This window comes from Drosophila montana, unplaced genomic scaffold, assembly GCF_035044405.1.
Source record: "Drosophila montana isolate Dmon_TW-CO22-7 unplaced genomic scaffold, ASM3504440v1 contig_1133_1, whole genome shotgun sequence".
In the NCBI taxonomy this organism is placed as follows: domain Eukaryota; kingdom Metazoa; phylum Arthropoda; class Insecta; order Diptera; family Drosophilidae; genus Drosophila; species Drosophila montana.
The window spans coordinates 2363-21709 of record NW_026996124.1 but is presented as its reverse complement, the minus strand read 5'-3'; the positions used below and the strand labels follow the sequence as shown (position 1 = coordinate 21709).

The window sequence follows — 19347 nt, the reverse complement described above, 5'->3', positions numbered from 1 at the left end:
TGCAGATACCTGACGAGTTGTGTGGATTTTAATGAACTTCTGTTGGGCGCCAATTAAAAAAAAATGGATAATTATTAAATGGATAATATATATCCAACCTTTTGCTATGTTTGACTTCCAAATACTATCTAAGCTACCCGCGGTCAAACCGTTTTCAAGCAATATCGCTGATCTGGCGCCTCGTACAAGATATCAGTTTACCGCCGCGAACCATTGCCTTCAGAGTGCTGACAGAACAATTTACTGTATGAGCATTATGATTGCAAGAGTTAGAAAATTGCAAATATATATATACTAGGAGGGCCTTAGTTAACAAAAAAAACCTTCTTATAACCTCGGAAATCGATAGGTGCTTACATTTCGACTTCAGGGTATCACAAGTAAGACTGCTTTTGTCGGGAAGATACATGCTACACTATATACAAGGCCAAGATGACGTCATAAAGTTTCGAATTCCTATTTCGAATGGATTTTGCGAAAAGTGTAAAAGACATCTTAAATAAATTATCATTTTTATATATCCTATCTGGATACAAAATTTGCCCCGAAATTTCAGACAATAATTCATTGGATGGAAAGGAAGGGTGGATTTTCTTCATCTCTTGTTGCACTTTTGCAACACTTTTCGAAGTGAAGGGTATTGTTGTTGTTCTTCATAGTTCTTGCTAAGTTGCACAGCTGTTACAAGAACACCATTATAGTGAAGCTAAAACAAACTTCAAATATATTATTTTTGTGCTTGTGACGTATATTCATTTATTAAGGAAAATTTAGATACAGTCAATAAATTGACATAAAAAATCTGAAAATGCCTTGCAAACGTTATGAAAATTATAATTCCGATTTAACAATCCTTCAAATTAAAATTAAGATATCGCAATATACACAAATAACTATTTTTATTCTTATTTGTTATTTTACAGCTCTTGCCCTTTGCGACTGGTCATTGTTGCAACAGAAACGTCGGAACTTGGCCCGACGACACTGCTCTCCTAGAGAAACATCATCATATTTCGCAAAAATGTCTCGTATCGGCTGCAATGAAATCGATAATTTAATGCAAAATTTAAAAAACGCCATTAAGCCTGGCAAACCCCTTGATTTGAAACCTCTTATTCTTAAAGCATGCGCAAATATGTTTAGTCAATATATGTGCTCAATGCGGTTCGATTATGAAGACAAAGAATTTCAACAAGTTATTTTGTATTTCGATGAAATTTTTTGGGAAATCAATCAAGGACATCCATTAGATTTTTTACCTTGGCTCTTGCCTTTTTACATATATCACACGCAAAAAATATGTCATTGGTCTTCCACTATTCGCAAATTTATTTTGGAGCGGGTAATTAATGAAAGAGAGTTGCATATCGATATAGATGAACCTGACATTGATTTTACAGATGCGCTCTTGAAGAGTCTTATAGAAAATAAAAACGTGTCACGTAATACAATAATTTTTATGCTAGAAGATTTTATCGGTGGTCACTCAGCTGTTGGAAACTTAGTTATGCTAGCTCTTGCTTACGTAGCCAAGGATCCTGTTATAGGAAAAAAAATTCAATGCGAAATCGATTGTGTATCCGAAAGCAGTCAACGAACTATTACCTTACATGATATGGATAAAATGCCTTATACCATGGCTACCATACTGGAAGTCTTACGATACTCATCATCACCTATTGTTCCGCATGTAGCCACAGAGGATACATCGATATCAGGTTATGGCGTTACTAGCGGCAGTATTGTTTTTATAAATAATTATGTGCTAAACATGAGCCATAAGTACTGGAAGGATCCTGATAGATTTCAACCAGAAAGGTTTTTAGAAGAAGTGACTAGCAGTGTGTCAATGCCACCAAAATGCCATGAGAAAAGGAGATGCTCCGAAGAGTCTGATTCAGGTATTGAGTTTGAAAAAGATGCAAGAATACACAATTCATCTGTTCAACATCGATATATACCAAGCAAGCTAAATAAACAAAATATGAGAGAAAACTATAAGCCAAAAAAAATGCAACTTAAAAAAAATATTCCCCATTTTTTGCCTTTTAGTATTGGTAAGCGCACATGCATTGGACAAAATTTGGTGCGTGGATTTGGATTTGTTTTGTTAGCCAATATAATACAAACCTACAATATAAATAGTGTTGATCTTTCAACAATTAAAATAAAACCTGCTAGCGTAGCGTTACCTACAATTTGCTTTCCGTTAGTATTAACACCAAGAGTATAATATTCAATTTTATAACAATGGTTGAAACACGTATATAATATTCAACATACATACATACATTTAATTTAAATTGAATTATTTTAGTGAGGTAGTGCAATTGTATTTGTTTTAATGGCTTTCTGTTTTTGCTCACCCATTTAAAGTATTGCATTAAGAAGTAATGAAGCATATTAAATTATTAAAGATTATAAATAGCTTATTAGCCGATTACCATGATTCACGTAAAGCTTAAAAGCATATTCTATACATATATATTCTAAATATTTTTCGATATATGTATGTCTAACATATATATATTAATTAAAATAAATAATTTGTATAAGCGAATGTGAAATATCTGCTCTTGTATTTTTAAGGGACGACAATTGAAGAATATATCTTATCCTATACGTATTTTAAGTCTATATTTTGAATTTTTAAGTTCTCTTTATGTACATAAGTAGTTACATAAAGAGTTTTTCGAAAGACTGAAAACGTGTAGTTTTATATGCTTCTAATTATTTATTTACCAAATAAAATATATTGTAATCTTTTATTTTTATTATTATATTTGGCGGGTAAGAATGGACATAAAAATGAAAAAAGTAAGCAGATCGTAAATATATATCAATTTTGCGGACATTGACATGATTCCAATGTCCAAGGAAACGAGAATTTCAGCAATGCATTGTGTATGACATAAGATCTGAAATGCAAACCTCCTTGACGTCGATGGGCACTCCAATTATAGGTTTTAAAACTGCCTAATTAAGGAGTGAAAGAGCGGTGCGACATAGTTAGTTTACAATAAGATTTTCAATTGGGGATTGTTCGCACCAAAGTGGAAGGATAGTTTCTCCTTAAAAATCTTGATACTAACAGGACTTGGAAGTAGTATTGCCTTGGCAACATGGGTGCTATCTTGGGCCCAAAGAACATTTTGCAATGTGCTATGATTCCAACTAAGCTATGTACTTTCAATGATATCGACAAAACTAAATGAAATACCTAATGCATAGCAAACACAAAGGTCGTGGGGTTTTTGTTAATGTCTTTCGGTACTTGCGTGGGTTACACTTCAAGCCTGTTGGAAAAGATCAATTTCGATCCAGTCGAAAGAAATAATTAAAAAGTTGACAGTGAGACAATTAAAAAGAAGAGCAAATTCACTAGCCAAGCGTCGATGTCTAGTGTTTAGTACCCGAACTACATGTCCAAGATCCATCAATAGATTGACTGCAACTGTCTCAGAATTAACTGTTTCATCTGAACTAAGAAAATAATAATATGGCAGCAGCTCTTCGAAAGCTATCAGAGGGGCTGACGGCGAAAACCAGGGCACCAAGCCATGGAAGTAGATCCTTCAACACGTTCCCGATAACCAACGCAGTTCAATAGGAAACTACTAAACTCAGACTTTTTTATGCAAAGAATTAACTTCACTTCTCAGGGTCAAGAGGAAGAAAAAGAAGATTAAAAAACTCATACTTAGACTTCAGGAGTTGAAAACGACGCTTTTGGCTTCAAAGCTGTTTTTAAGGGGAAGATCCCTGCTTCCGTACAGCTCATATACATTAGGAGGGCAAACAATTAGATTCCTCATGGAAACGGGAGCTTCTAAAAATTATAATAAGCCATTGCCGGACCTGGTACATTTCATGCCAGTGAACGCCCCATTCCGGGTCAAATCAGTCTATGGCCACACAAAGATAGATCAGATATGCCCTACCCACCTATTCAATGTCAAATGAGTCCCTGCCCTACAACATTAATACTATTGCCACAATCCGAGCAGACGGAGAACCGGTATATTCCAAATTATACACGTATCCAATATGCATACCACTTTCGTCAACGTCGAAATTTAGCAACTTATATCAAATAAGGCAAATAAGGCAGACCCATAAAATAACCCAATCGGGTCGTGGAAAAAAGAAGGCTTCAATGAATCAGGCCACAGAAAAAGTCTGGTATTTGATTTCAGAAAGTTGAATCAATTGACAATCAGTTGACGGCATTCAATACAATAATACTGCAAGGCTCAGTAATAATATTCTCGGAAAACAAGCAAGAACATGACGAGCACATAAAATGCAGACATGAGAGTTTCCGGGAAAAGTCCAGGTTTAAAAAAAAAAAACCGTGGATTACCTAGGATTTTTAGTGTCTAGGGATTGTATAACAACATCGCCCGACATGATCCAAGCAATTTCGAATTTCCAACCACCAAATACATTGTTCGGCCTCAAATCGTTTTTGGGCCTATCTAGCTATTACAGATGCTTTAACGGATGTTTTGAAAGGAGAAAACGGAAAGATAGGCACTTGACAGACTAAAGAATATACTGGCATCAGAAGATGTGATGCTAATGTACCCGGACTTTAAAAAAACCACTCCAATTGACAACAGGCATTTCGGCACGGCCTAGGGGCAGTGTTGTCCCAGGACGGACGACCAAAAAGTATGACATCCCGATTTTACATTTAGCCACAAACGAATGTGGGTTCTCAAAAATCTCTGAAACTGCCTCTCTGGCGAAAAAAGTTGAAACCTTCACACCGACCAGCAAGCGCAGACATTTGCATTATCTGACCGGAATCTTAACGCGAAAATTAAACGTAGCCGGGCTACAACACTCAGTCTTACCAAGCCCAGCAAGTTACAAGATATTTGTTCACGCGGACGGTGGGCTAGGCGCCGAAACACAAATACACGGCCGGGATTGCTCATGCGGTCGGCGGGCTAAGCCTCGATTCACGCACAAGGCACACTAGTTTATGGAAAGAGGTTATGTTAAACACCGGCTAGCTCCGGTGTTCGAGTTTAGGAGTAATAATAAATAAAAAAGGAACTAACCGACTTTCTTTACTAAGTTCATTTTATTCACACTCCTTGTTTCTTACTTACTAGGCACTACCCTACTCTATTTCCCTAAGCTAAGGCCCTGCCGCACTGTTCGGAGCTCTAGCCCTGACGCTCGATCACAAAGTGCCGGCACGCTCGCAGGCGAGCAAAAACGGCTCCTTGCCGTGACTTTGGCCATCAACATATCGGCTCCTTGCCGTGGATCAAAATTGTGGGGTGGCTAATCCAAGTAGCCACCTCAATCATCTCCGATCTGCTGCTCTTCTACGACCATCTGACAGGCAACAATTGGCGCTACTCAACGCTCGGAGTATCGACCTGGTAGAGTGGCCACGGCTCCGCAACTACGGTTATCCTTCCCGGGCTCGAAAGGACCCTCTTGGCGTTCGCGTCTCGGGCTCCGGGCGAGGCTTCTTGGGGACCGGTATCGGCATTCCCTCACCGCTGGGTTGCCGTTCGCTCCCACTTTGGCGGCGCTTACCCCGAGTGGCCGTTTGTCGACGGTGGCGGTTCCGCTATCGTTTTCGGCCAGTGCCTTCTCCTGTGCTCGCCCCACGTTTCGCAAGGCCAGATCGGAGTCCACTACCCTCCTCCGGGACCTTTGGCAAATAGCGTAGAGTTATCCGGGGAAATTGGCTATCCGGGTCTACCTTCAGACTGTGTGTGGCGAGGCGGCGGCGGAATAATGGTTCTTCTGCTTCGTCCTCCGTCACTAGCTCGTAAGTCGCCGTGGGCTTCGGCGCCGGCTGGTCCCTTTCTTCGACAGGGTCCCAGCTACGGCGGAGCTGGCTGGCTTTCGCGCTGGTCACTGGGGCGTCGAGGGCTACTTCCGCCGGGGACAATTCAATCTCCTGGGTCGACGGGGAAATTCCTGTTCCTCGCGACTCTATCGCTCCGGATTCCCGCATTGATGGAATGTGCTCGCCTGTCTCGAGCGGTGGGAGTTCCTCCTCGTCCGCTGGATTGTCCACCTCGTCGGTTGCTGTCGGGGTTGTCGTTCCAGGCGACATTGGCGAGGGAGATACCAGTGGGGGGACGGGGGCTCTTCCGCTTTTTGTGGCGAATTCCGCGAGAACGGAGCCTCGACGAACATGGTCGTCACCTCGACAGCCATTAGCATGACCATCCCGTCAAATCGATCCATTATTTTTTTCTGCCGGGAAAACAGCGTGTGACGGAACAGGCGAGGCGACTCCTCCTGTCGTCTTCTCCCAGATGCCAGGTGCGGTGAAAGAAAGGAAATTGAAATGATTTCCGGGTCCATCTGTAATTTCAACTTATTCGTTAACTTATCCATTACTTAGTTGTTAATACCCTATCCTCACAGTGTGGCTCACATTCTACTAAGCCTATGCTGACTACGCTACTAGTGTTAGTTTAATCTAAATGTACTACTAAGGTTTCCTTAGGCGACGGGTGTCGCTCTCACTATTCGCCTGCTCGTGGGCATCCATGGGTGCTGGTTTTTCCCCTTCGTCATCCGTCATCTCCTGGTGGAATGGCTTCAGCTGCGAGATATTGGCCACCCTATTCTTTCGTTCGACCGGTTTCACCTGGCGCACGATATTGTGGGATATGAACTTGACGACCCGACAGGGGCCGTCAAATTTGGGAGCCAATTTCGGGGCGAGGTCCTCAGCCGCGTTGGACAGCTGGTGCTGCCGTAGCAAGACCATCGAATCCAGTCAAGGTCGCCACTCTCGTCTCCGCAAGCTGTAGTGCCTGCCCTGGTCCTTGGATGCGCTCTGGAGAACCTAATCGCCTTTGTCCAGACCCCGGAGTCACCTGATCGTACAGAGCAGCAGGCAAGCGTGTCTCCCTACCCTGCATCAGGAAGGCGGGACTGAACCCTGTTGAGTGCGCCACGCTTGTGTTGACCACCAGCGATATCTACGGCAAGAGCTCGTCCCACGAACTCTGATGGCCCTCGATAAACTGCGCTATTATGGTCTTCACGGTCCTATTGGTCCTCTCGGTGGGATTCTCTTGAGGGCAGTACGGGGCGGTATACTGGACCTCTATACCCAGCGACTCCAGAAAAGCCTTGAAGCTACGGCTTGTAAACTGCACCCCGTTGTCGCACATGACCTTCTTAGGGAACCGGAACATGCTCAAAATCCTCTTTCGAAACGCTGTCTGCAAAGGCGCCGTCGTGGCCCTCCTGAGGGGGACCAGTTCCACCCACTTTGAGAAAGCATCGTGGAACACCAATAGCATTGTGTTTCCATGTCTCGATCGTGGAAGGGGCCCGACAAAATCCGCGAAGAGAACCGCCATCGGCTCCGCTACAGCCGGTTTGAGTTGCTCGCTCTTAAACTTCTGACAATTTTCGCAGTACTTCACTTACTTGGCGGCGTCGGAACATAGCTGCCAGTAGTACCTCTGGGCCAATGGTTTTCCTCACGCCTTGATGCCCGGCCGTGGGAGCATCATGACATTCCCGCAATACCCTCTGCCGTTGACCACTGGCCACGCATAGCTTCCAGGGGATGTAGTCCTCGTCGTCCATCCGGTGGCCCAAATGCCTATGTAACTGCCCATTTTCTTCTGTGTAGTCCGGGAACTTGGCTGGCTCTTCGGCGTTTCTAGCACGCATACTCGCGACCCATTTCCGGGGGCCTCGGCCACCACTGCCTGCTCAAGAGGATGCCTTGATAGTGCATCGGCCACGACGTTGAGCTTCCCTGATCGTCAGACTGGAACTGTTGCAGTTCCAGTGCCCATCGCACGATCCGCCCTGAAGGGCTCTCAATCGAGCCATTTGAGTGCCAGATGATCCGTTATTACGACGAACCTGTACCCCTCTGGGTAGCAACGCAACTTCCGGATCGACCATACGAGTGCCAGGCACTCTTTCTCTGTGGCGGAATAGCTCACCTCAGCTTTCAGCAACTTCCAGCTCGCGTACGCTATCAGCCGCTACTGTCCCTATACCATACTCCCTCACGTCAGTCTGCAAGACGAATCTGGCGGAAAAGTCCACTCAAGCCAACATAGGGGCAGTCGTCAAGCTATCCTTCAATTGACGCAATGCCTCCTCCTGTTCTTCATCCCAAGCTCATTTCCGCCCCTTATTTAAGAACGCCGTTAGCGGCAGTACCCGAGTCGCGAAGTTAGGAACGAAACGTCTGTACCATGAAGCCATCCCCAGACACTGCCGCAATTCCTTACAGTTAGTCGGGGCCCTAAGGTTACGTATCGCCTCCACCTTCTCCGGATCGGTACGTATCCCTTTCCCACAAATAACATGCCTCAGGTAGACCAACCTCTCACTGAAGAAGCTGCATTTCTTACAGCTTCAGCCTGAGATTGGCCGAACTTAACCGGCGGAATGCCTCCCTCAAATTCTCTACATGTCTCGCTTTCTTTGCGTCTATTAACACGATATGGCATCACCCGACATTGGAAAATACCTCTTCCTGGGACTGTGAATGCCGTGCACTCCCTACTATCGGATGCCATCGGTATCTGCCAGTGCAGGAGTGCTCTACCAGGAGCATGACGCAGGCGCTCAAGGATGGGATTAATCCGGGTGCCAGGATAAGCATCCGGAATGCGCATTGAGTTGCCGGTAGTCAATGCACATGCGCCACTCGCCAGTCTTCTTCTTGACGTGCGGACAACGGCTCGATGGCACCTGCTTGGATCAGCTCATCCTCGTGTTCGTTAATCACCCTCTGCATGGCCGGATTCTTCGGATAATACCTTTGCTTCAGCAACTTGTCGTCCTTCAGCCGGATCCTGTGCTCTGCGATGTGCGAGACCCTTGCAGACCCTCGAAGAGAGCCAGTTCCGACTCCAGGAACTTCCTTAGTTCCGGATCCCGATACGCTGGCCACTCTGCTCCCTCTGGGCTGCGCTCACCCTGTGTTTCGCCTCTTCCGTGCATCTCTCCGATTTCAAATGGAGCTCCGTGATTGCTCCGCTCTGGCGACTGCTCCTGATCCCCTGCGTCCATGTGGATCCTAGCCATTGATCTTAATCCCTCCGTTCTTTCGCACATTTCCGCCGTCCCGCCTCCATGACCAGCTTGGACGTGCTTCTGCACCTCTACGCGCCACCTTTTGGCTCGTCAAGCTCTCGGTCCAGTGAGGCCCGTCCCTCGCTTCCTTCTTCTTGTCCTTTTCCGTTGTTCTGAGCTGGCACTCCCGTTTCCTGACGCGTGAGGCATTCTTTCGGCATTTATTTACTTTGCTGCCGAGTAGGTGTTCCCTTTTCCTGACCTGGGAGGCCTTCATTCGGCTCCCTCTTGGTATCCTCTTTTTTCTGTTGCCGAGCAGGTGCTCCCCTTTCATGGCCTGGAAGGCCTTCCTTTGGCTCTTCGCTCGTATCCTTTTCCGTTGATTGCCGAGCAGGAACTCCCGCTTCTTGCCGCGTGAGGCCTTCTTTCGGTTCTTTTCTCCTCTTTTGCTGAGCATGTGTTCCCTTTGCCTGACGTGGGAGGCCTTCCTTCGGGTCTTCTCTCACCCCAGGCCCTGCGGCTGGTGCCAGTGCCGTCTCTGGGACCAGCCTTGCCTTGCCGCAGCGCATGGTGGTGCCCATTGCACCCAAGATTTCCATTCCCAGGATGACATTGTACAACATCGAGGGCATGATGAGCATCGACATGCTGATCACCTTCCCCGCTAGGCCAACGTTTAACCACAATGCCTTCCTTACTTTGAGCTTGGACCCATCTGCCAGACGAATACGCGTCTGCCCGTCCTACGCTGTTCCCCGAATCGCCTACCTGCGTACGCAATCGTCACTCATGAAGCTGCGAGTGGCACCGGTATCGACGGTAACAGGCATCGTTCGCCCGCCAATCTCCACCGTAAAGACGATTCGGCCACCGTCCACCTTTAGTGGGTGTCCTGTTACCTGGTCACGTATGTGTCGGCGCCGATCCGATCCTGGCCTGGGCGACGCCGTTCCCTTTTTCCCGCCTCCGTGCGGCGACAACAATCCTGGCTACTTCCCCGGTTCCCACATACCCAACATAACAAGAATGGTGCGTTGGGACATTCCCTGGCAAAGTGCCAGGTAGACCGGAATGGGTTGAGGTGGGCTGTACCGTCCTCGCCCACTCTGCGCTACTCTAACTCATGATCACCTGACTCCCTGACCTGCTTCCCGAGTATTCCGCCCTCTGCCTCATAGCCGTCTCATACTCCACAACCAGCTGTGTCAGCTGGGACAAGGTGGAGAAATCTTGCCGTCGCACGTAAAGCCTGTATTCGGGGCGGTATTCTTGTATATCCGGTGCAACTCCTGTGCCGGCTCATATCTGGCATGATGCATCAAAGCCCTCAAGTCTATTAAGTACTCCTTAAACTCCTCCCCCACGCTTTGCCTGCGAAGCCGGATTTCGTCCTCGAGCCTTTCGAAATAAAGCGGTAGCAGGAAGAACTCCAAGAAACCCCTCCTAAACACTGACCACGGCACATCGCTTAGTCCGCTACTCCAGAACCAACGAGCGGCCCTGTCGCAGAAAACCTCACTCATTGCCCGAGGCAATCGATCAAGTGCAATACCATACGTAATGGCGCGCTCCTCTAGGTCTTCTAGGAACCCAAGGGGGTTGGAGCGGCCATCATATCCCACTTCCGGACTTGTTCCGGAACGTTTGCAAGAGGCCTGACCTCCGACTAAGAAAATGGCCGGGGATTGTAGGGAACACTACCCGATTCAGCAGGATTCCGCCCTATCTCTGCGACGGTCGCTGTTGCTCGACGGGCTCCATCTCTTCTGATGTTATGTGCCTCCCCTACAACCGTGACGGCTAAGCTAGGGGTGGGCATCTGTGGACGCTCGTACAATTGTGAGCTCCTTAGGTCGGGCTCCGATTTCTGATGCGGCCGTGCACCCACGTAGAATAGGACGCCCCCGGATGGCGGCTCTAACGTTTTGGCGTATTGAGACTCTAACTCGGCATGCCGAGCCCAAATGTATGGCCCAGGATGTATGGCCACCATCCTGCTCGAAAATGGATAGCCCCTTACGCAACTCCTCCACGTGCCCTTCCTTTTCCAGCCCGAACTCGTCGGTGATCGCTACCAATTCCTCCTTGCGCCGCTGATGGATCCAGCGCACGCCTACCCCCGGATTTTGGCACTCACCTGTCTCCATATTGAGCTTTTATCACTCACTCTAGGTGCACGCGTCGACTTCTCTCTTTTGTGGACTCTAGCTCGGTTTTTTGTTTGGTGGGTGGGCAATTCTCGTTCCGTAGGTTTATTTATCTCACTTTTGTCTTTGCCTTTTCTGAAGGTTTATTTATTCACAACAATATATATACGTATATACTTATATATTCTTCTTTTCATTTATTTATTTATTTGATTCCTTTGTCTGTGTGTTTTTCCGTCTATTCAACAAAACTTAAAAACCAAAAAAATAATAAAAAAAACGCACTTGTGTTCTTAAAATTTTGACCATCCTTCACTTTTGTCTTTGTCTTTACCTTATTATTTTTTTTTCTTGTATTTTAAAATCAATATAATTCACTTTTTTGCGCTATTGAGCTTTTTCAATAACTTTCACAAAAAGAAATAATTAACTTTATTTTATTTCTTGTGCTCCAATTTATGTATATATTTATTATAGTTTACGATAAGCAGGCAGAACCGAATTGGTCTGTGCTTATTATTTAAGAACAATAGGTTTTGTTGGCAAGCGAACCCGAATTGGTACGTGCAAGTGGCCGATGCGTACCAAATGCACGATGCGAACGAACTTAACTAGAATCGACGCACAGCATGGAGGCCTTCGCAAAAGGTAATGTTAGGGCCATAAATGATAAAGTGTTAAGTTAATAAAGTGTTAAACCTTGAGAAACTTTATGACGGTCTGAAAGGAACAAAAGAGCAGAATTACATTGTCAAAACTGTTCCCAATCTTGCTCCTAATAACATAATAAATACAAAGACTCAACATCGCGTCATAGAAAGCGATTAATAATCTGTTTCAACAGCTTTGCAGCCGAAACGCATGCAGAGTTTGTGAGTGAATGTTCTGTAACAATTCGAAAAAGGCAAAAGAGGAAACGGGAAAACAAGAACAATCAACTTGTGGTTGGTGAAGCGCCTAATTGCTAAGACTTGAAGTAAAGCACAGCTTACAATATTTACATGTTGGAAAATTGTCAACCAAAACGCAACCAGAGGCGGGGTTGAGATATGTTACTAACAATCTTAAGGTTAATATTGATGCGCTTACGTGCTTCAAGCTGGTTAAACTAAATGCGGATTTATCATCACTGCGACTTGTCAACTTTAAGCTGGGGGTTCATGAACCGTTATTTGCAAAAGTCTATAACTCTTCGTTTTGGCCTATATCAGTAAAAGTGTCTAGATTCGTGCACAGGCCTAAATCTGCGAACGATGATACTGCGATAAATCTGGAAGCAGCTATTCTATTGCTCTCGAAATGCTTTTTCATGAGACCGGACTAACACGCACGCTTTACCCTGCTTCGTTAGTACAACAACTTTTTCGTCTAATTTCGCTGCACTCGGCTTCCTTCGATATTTGCTGCGCTGGACGGATTGGTAACCTGATGCGTGCTGCAGCTACTCTTCATACACTCTCTTTATCAGAACGCTGCCCTTATCTTCACCGGACTGCGTTTTGACAATCGGTAAGAGGCTTTACGATTAACTTACAAGGCCATCCCTTCCCTTGCGTTGGCCACTTCCTCGCATGGATTATTTGGAGTTCTGGAGCGCTTTGCTCGGGCTACGATGTTGTTCTTTATCGGCGCCAGTGCGGCAACTAGCTAGTCGCTCTTCTGATACTCTTCACGTCTTGGGAAATAATTCCTTAATACCATCACACCATTCAATTGCGCCTGCGTTAATGCTGGATTCAGATAAAGCTACTGCTAGTCCCAAGATTTATTATCAGAACATATCTGGTCAAGTGCTTCACATGGGAACATCCCAATATGATTTTGATGTCATAGTACTAGTTGAGACATGGCTCAACTCGGATTTCTATGGCGCTGAATACTTGACACCAGAACCTTTCGTGTCTTTCGTAAAGACAGAGACGCTGTGAAAGTACAGCGCTCGAGAGGGGGTGGTGTTATAATAGCTGTGCGACACACATTGCGATGTGAAATGCTACGGCTAAATTACGATGATTCACACAGGACCAGTTGGCCGTGCTTGTGGTCGGCGGCACTGACACTATTTGTATATGTGTCTCATATATGCCGCCTAATAGCCCTTTCGATCTATACAAAGCGCACGTGGACTACATTTCGCTATGTGTTATGTGAGATTTCAACCTTGGCAATCTGGCATGGTCGTCGTTTCCTAATTCCACATCCTAACTGTAATCCAATGTTCATCATCCACACGAAATTGTTGTCATTGATGAATTATGTAGTATGGGCTTATCCCAAATTAATACGATTTTCAATCAATTGCATAAAATATTAGATCTACTTTTTCTAAATTTTGACGTTAATTTTAATTCAAATATATGTTTAAACCCTCTCACTAGAAGTGACATGCATCATGTTCCTATCCTATTGTTAGTCGAATTTTATACATTCTTCCCTCTTACACAGTCATATAACATATATGACTATAATCTTACTCACTGCAACTTTAATATTATCAATGTTTTTGCACTCTCGATTGGCAGAGATTCTTATCGCATAGCAATTTGGACTACTGCTTTCATAACTTTATTTCAGCTCTTCATTATTTTCTGCATGATCATGTCCCACAGAAAAGGCAGGGATTGCATGGTTTGACTTGGTACACAAAGGGTCTAAGAAAACTGAAAAACCTACGCAACAAATTTTTTAAGAAATTCTGTTAATTTCGAGGCCCTCCGATTGGGAAACATATTCTCTACATAAGCGAGAGTTTGAATTTTTAAAAAAATTTTCTACAGCCAATTTATACTAAATATCGAGGATGGGATTAAGATTTGCCCAAAAAACTTCTGGTCGTTTGTCAATTCGAAAAGAGCAACCTCGTCGATGCCGTCAACTGTGACACTTGGGAGCCGTCAGCTAATTCGGATTAAGGTATAGCAGATCGTTTTGCCAGATATTTTAGCTCGAACTTTCCAAAATATTTTAATTGCGACGAGAGCTTTTCAATTTTTAAAGATGGTAGGTAATACCACATTCATAATTATAGGGGCATTATAAAACTATGTATTATCTCTAAATTATTTAAGCGTATGGTCGTCAAACATATCTCCTTTGTAATTAAAACGTATTTTGATCCTAGACAGCATGGCTTCTCGCCGAGCAGATCAACAGTGACCAATTAAGCAATTTTTACAAATTTTGCATCCCGAGCTTTGAGCGTCGTTGTCAGGTTGATGCAGTGTATACTTACTTTTCTATATCCTTCGATAAAGTCAGTCACGTCGTTCTCGTTAAGAAACTGTCTAGGCTGGGTTTTCACTCATCTTTATTAAGCTGGTTAAAATCCTATCTGTCTGATCGTTATTACCGCGTACGCATCTACAATAATTTGTCCGCGACTTATGTCCGCTTCTATTTAACTGATTTATTGTTGATATAGGGAGTTGCTTCCGTTCGTCCGATTATCTATTATTTGCCGATGACCTTAAAATATTCAAATGCATTTCGTCTCAGCATGATTTACTGATTTTGCAGAAGGACTTACACAACTTGTCTGAATGGTGTAGAAATAATCAGTTACGGGCAATAACTTACTCGTTAATCAGAAGCCTTGGACTTAGGAGTAATTTTCGACTCTAAGTTCTTATTCATTCAGCATATAAACTATATTATGCCTAAGGCGTAAGCGATGTTTGAGTTTGTTAAGTGCAATTCTAGCCAGTTTAAAGACCCGTTCACAAGATTATCTTTATATTCGGCCTTTGTGCGGTCTATATTAGAGTATGCCTCTTATATCTGGACCCCATCCGCAATTGTGCACACAATAGGATTGAAAGGCTGCAAAATCAGTTTTTAAAATTTAATTTACATTGCCTTAACTTTGCTGACGCCTTACCGTCATACAGAGCTAGGTGGTTATTACTACATTTGACATTTCCAGAAGATAGAAGAGTGATATCAGCGTTGCTTTTTCCACACAATGACATATGTCAGTCTTCTTTCGACCTAATCATAGTACTGCATCAGGCTAAGTTCACTTTCCTTGTCGGAGGACGTGTAACGAAATCTTATAGGCGTAAGTGCAGTCTAACCTAGCAATTATCGCATCAGAATTCAATATCGTGTTATGCGACACCAGTAATGCTTTTGCCGATCCGCTCATTTTATTTGTTATGATCGTGACTGATTGCAAATGGGCCTTACTACTGTGATATGTTTACAAAATTGCATTTGCGTCTACAGCTGAATGTCTCCAAGACACGTATTCATCTTGAGCATCATCGAGCTTTTCTTTACGTTTAATGTTCGCATTCACATTAATTGTTTGGTGTACTTCTACCTTTGATCTGAAACGCCAATCGAGCCATGCGTTGCTAACTGCGCCTACTATTGAGGCTGTTAAAAGGTTGGTGTCCATTATAGTTTGGTTTGGGGTTTGTTCTAGAGGACTACTTTCGTATTTTTCAGGCTGTCGTTACTGTCGTATTCTTGCTTTATTTCTCTAAATGAATCTCCCAACTCTTGAACTTAGATCAGACAATTAGTGAACTCACACTTTTCACAACACTATAATGCTAATCATTCATATTCGACGAAATTAATCAGAACCAGAACAAAAGTACACTGCGGTGTGGTTTAAAAATATATGTATTTTAGTGCAGATACCTGACGAGTTGTGTGGATTTTAATGAACTTCTGTTGGGCGCCAATTAAAAAAAAATGGATAATTATTAAATGGATAATATATATCCAACCTTTTGCTATGTTTGACTTCCAAATACTATCTAAGCTACCCGCGGTCAAACCGTTTTCAAGCAATATCGCTGATCTGGCGCCTCGTACAAGATATCAGTTTACCGCCGCGAACCATTGCCTTCAGAGTGCTGACAGAACAATTTACTGTATGAGCATTATGATTGCAAGAGTTAGAAAATTGCAAATATATATATAATAGGAGGGCCTTAGTTAACAAAGAAAACCCTCTTATAATCTCGGAAATCGATAGGTGCTTACATTTCGACTTCAGGGTATCACAAGTAAGACTGCTCTTGTCGGGAAGATACATGCTACACTATATACAAGGCCAAGATGACGTCATAAAGTTTCGAATTCCTATTTCGAATTCGAACACTTTGCGAAAAGTGTAAAAGACATCTTAAATAAATTATCATTTTTATATATCCTATCTGGATACAAAATTTGCCCCGAAATTTCAGACAATAATTCATTGGATGGAAAGGAAGGGTGGATTTTCTTCATCTCTTGTTGCACATTTGCAACACTTTTCGAAGTGAAGGGTATTGTTGTTGTTCTTCGCAGTTCTTGCTAAGTTGCACAGCTGTTACAAGAACACCATTATAGTGAAGCTAAAACAAACTTCAAATATATTTTTTTTTGTGCTTGTGACGTATATTCATTTATTAAGGAAAATTTAGATACAGTCAATAAATTGACATAAAAAATCTGAAAATGCCTTGCAAACGTTATGAAAATTATAATTCCGATTTAACAATCCTTCAAATTAAAATTAAGATATCGCAATATACACAAATAACTATTTTTATTCTTATTTGTTATTTTACAGCTCTTGCCCTTTGCGACTGGTCATTGTTACAACAGAAACGTCGGAACTTGGCCCGACGACACTGCTCTCCTCGAGAAACATCATCATATTTCGCAAAAATGTCTCGTATCGGCTGCAATGAAATCGATAATTTAATGCAAAATTTAAAAAACGCCATTAAGCCTGGCAAACCCCTTGATTTGAAACCTCTTATTCTTAAAGCATGCGCAAATATGTTTAGTCAATATATGTACTCAATGCGGTTCGATTATGAAGACAAAGAATTTCAACAAAATATTTTGTATTTCGATGAAATTTTTTGGGAAATCAATCAAGGACATCCATTAGATTTTTTACCTTGGCTTTTGCCTTTTTACATATATCACACGCAAAAAATATGTCATTGGTCTTCCACTATTCGCAAATTTATTTTGGAGCGGGTAATTAATGAAAGAGAGTTGCATATCGATATAGATGAACCTGACATTGATTTTACAGATGCGCTCTTGAAGAGTCTTATAAGTAGAAAATAAAAACGTGTCACGTAATACAATAAGTTTTATGCTAGAAGATTTTATCGGTGGTCACTCAGCTGTTGGAAACTTAGTTATGCTAGCTCTTGCTTACGTAGCCAAGGATCCTGTTATAGGAAAAAAAAATTCAATGCGAAATCGATTGTGTATCCGAAAGCAGTCAACGAACTATTACCTTACATGATATGGATAAAATGCCTTATACCACTAACCAAAAACCATATAGACCGGACATGCAGAGTAAAATAGGTGGTCTCCAAAAATTGGTTTGCATCTGGTCCAACGAGCGAGTAAGATATACATATGACATCTTTTGATCGCTCACACTACAGGAAACTCCTTTGGCTTACTCTCTTCCATATAATTTGTGCGATAGAACGGCATCGCTGTTTTTTATCTCGCTCCCACTACAGGAAACTGCTTTGGCTTACTCTCTTCCATATGATTTGTGCGATAGAACGGCATCGCTGTTTATTTTTATCTCGCTCGCACTTACTCTCAGTGCTCTCAATGCTCTCTTCATGTCTAGGTACCGTTTAAATGTTTGTGTGTGCATGTGGCCGCAGAAGCAAAAATGCCCACAAATTCAATTTTTGTCAAAAGTCGGTGGCATTTCTTCCCTTTTGAGGGGACGAGTAATATGAAATCATGAAAGGGTTTGCCAAGTCGATGCGAAATTCTTTCATTTTAGCTCGGTATTGCTGGAAAGGGTACCTAAGCGTTGGCATGTGTGCATTTTAAAGTTTTTGGACTTGCTATTCACGCATACTTGCGTATGTGTTTCCTGTAGTGGAAGCGAGATAAAAAACAGCGATGCCGTTCTATCGCACAAATTATATGGAAGAGAGTAAGCCAAAGGAGTTTCCTGTAGTGTGAGCGATCAAAAGATGTCATATGTATATCTTACTCGCTCGTTGGACCAGATGCAAACCAATTTTTGGAGACCACCTATTTTATTCTGCATGTCCGGTCTATATGTTTTTTGGTTAGTGCTTATACCTTATACCATACTGGAAGTCTTACGATACTCATCGTAACCTATTGTTCTGCATGTAGCCACAGAGGATACATCGATATCAGGTTATGGCGTTACTAGCGGCAGTATTGTTTTTATAAATAATTATGTGCTAAACATGAGCCATAAGTACTGGAAGGATCCTGATAGATTTCAACCAGAAAGGTTTTTAGAAGAAGTGACTAGCAGTGTGTCAATGCCACCAAAATGCCAAGAGAAAAGGAGATGCTCCGAAGAGTCTGATTCAGGTATTGAGTTTGAAAAAGATGCAAGAATACACAATTCATCTGTTCAACATCGATATATACCAAGCAAGCTAAATAAACAAAATATGAGAGAAAACTATAAGCCAAAAAAATTGCAACTTAAAAAAATATTCCCCATTTTTTGCCTTTTAGTATTGGAAAGCGCACATGCATCGGACAAAATTTGGTGCGTGGATTTGGATTTGTTTTGTTAGCCAATATAATACAAACCTACAATATAAATAGTGTTGATCATTCAACAATTAAAATAAAACCTGCTAGCGTAGCGTTACCTACAATTTGCTTTCCGTTAGTATTAACACCAAGAGTATAATAAGTTAATTCCTAAGTTTATTAAACGATGAAAAAAATATAATTTTTAGGGAAGCAAGACTTCCTTTATTTGATGTTAATTTGCAACTAAATAAACTTAAATCAATTCTAGCCCTAGTAACCTGTGGCTTAGCGGCAGCGGCGTTGGCGTCGCTGCTGATGTTGTTGGCCCGTTGGGCAATTCTTCTTGGAATTTTCGGCGGTTGCCAGTCGGCGCGTGGAGGAAATGGCACAGACACCAAGTCAGCATTTTGCTGCACTTCTTATGAGGTGTTGCAATGCTTCTTATTGGGACTGTATGAATTTATTTGTTGTTAACTCTTCCCCCTTTGATTTAAGCTTGTCCTCAAGCGATCATCAGAAGAAAGGTATGTTGTTGAACCTGAGGTTATTGGCATCGGTATTTTGTATTTGGATATGTGCTGGTTCTTTTTTGGGTCTCTCTTGTTCTTTGTTCAGTTGCAGTATTATATTTTTCTTATTTTTCTTC

At 42.8% G+C, this 19347-nt stretch overlaps 1 protein-coding gene and 1 pseudogene across 3 annotated transcripts in view; both read left to right on the top strand.

Annotated features, from left to right (window-relative positions):
• LOC135441058 (cytochrome P450 307a1-like) overlaps nt 1-17470 on the top strand; it is a 43200-nt gene extending 25730 nt beyond the window's left edge. The window contains exons 2-3 of one of the 3 annotated variants that reach the window (XM_064700524.1): nt 924-1901; nt 2053-2274. In XM_064700524.1, the coding sequence (XP_064556594.1) occupies nt 924-1901; nt 2053-2114 (1040 nt within the window). In that variant the 3' untranslated portion in view covers nt 2115-2274. Of the gene's footprint in view, nt 1-923; nt 2504-16752 lie in introns of those variants that run through there. The other 2 variants (XM_064700526.1, XM_064700515.1) reach the window with 2 other exon arrangements.
• Nucleotides 17471-18226: 756 nt separating this feature from the next.
• LOC135441129 (cytochrome P450 307a1-like) lies at nt 18227-18858 on the top strand (annotated as a pseudogene).
• The last annotated feature ends 489 nt before the right edge of the window (nt 18859-19347 follow it).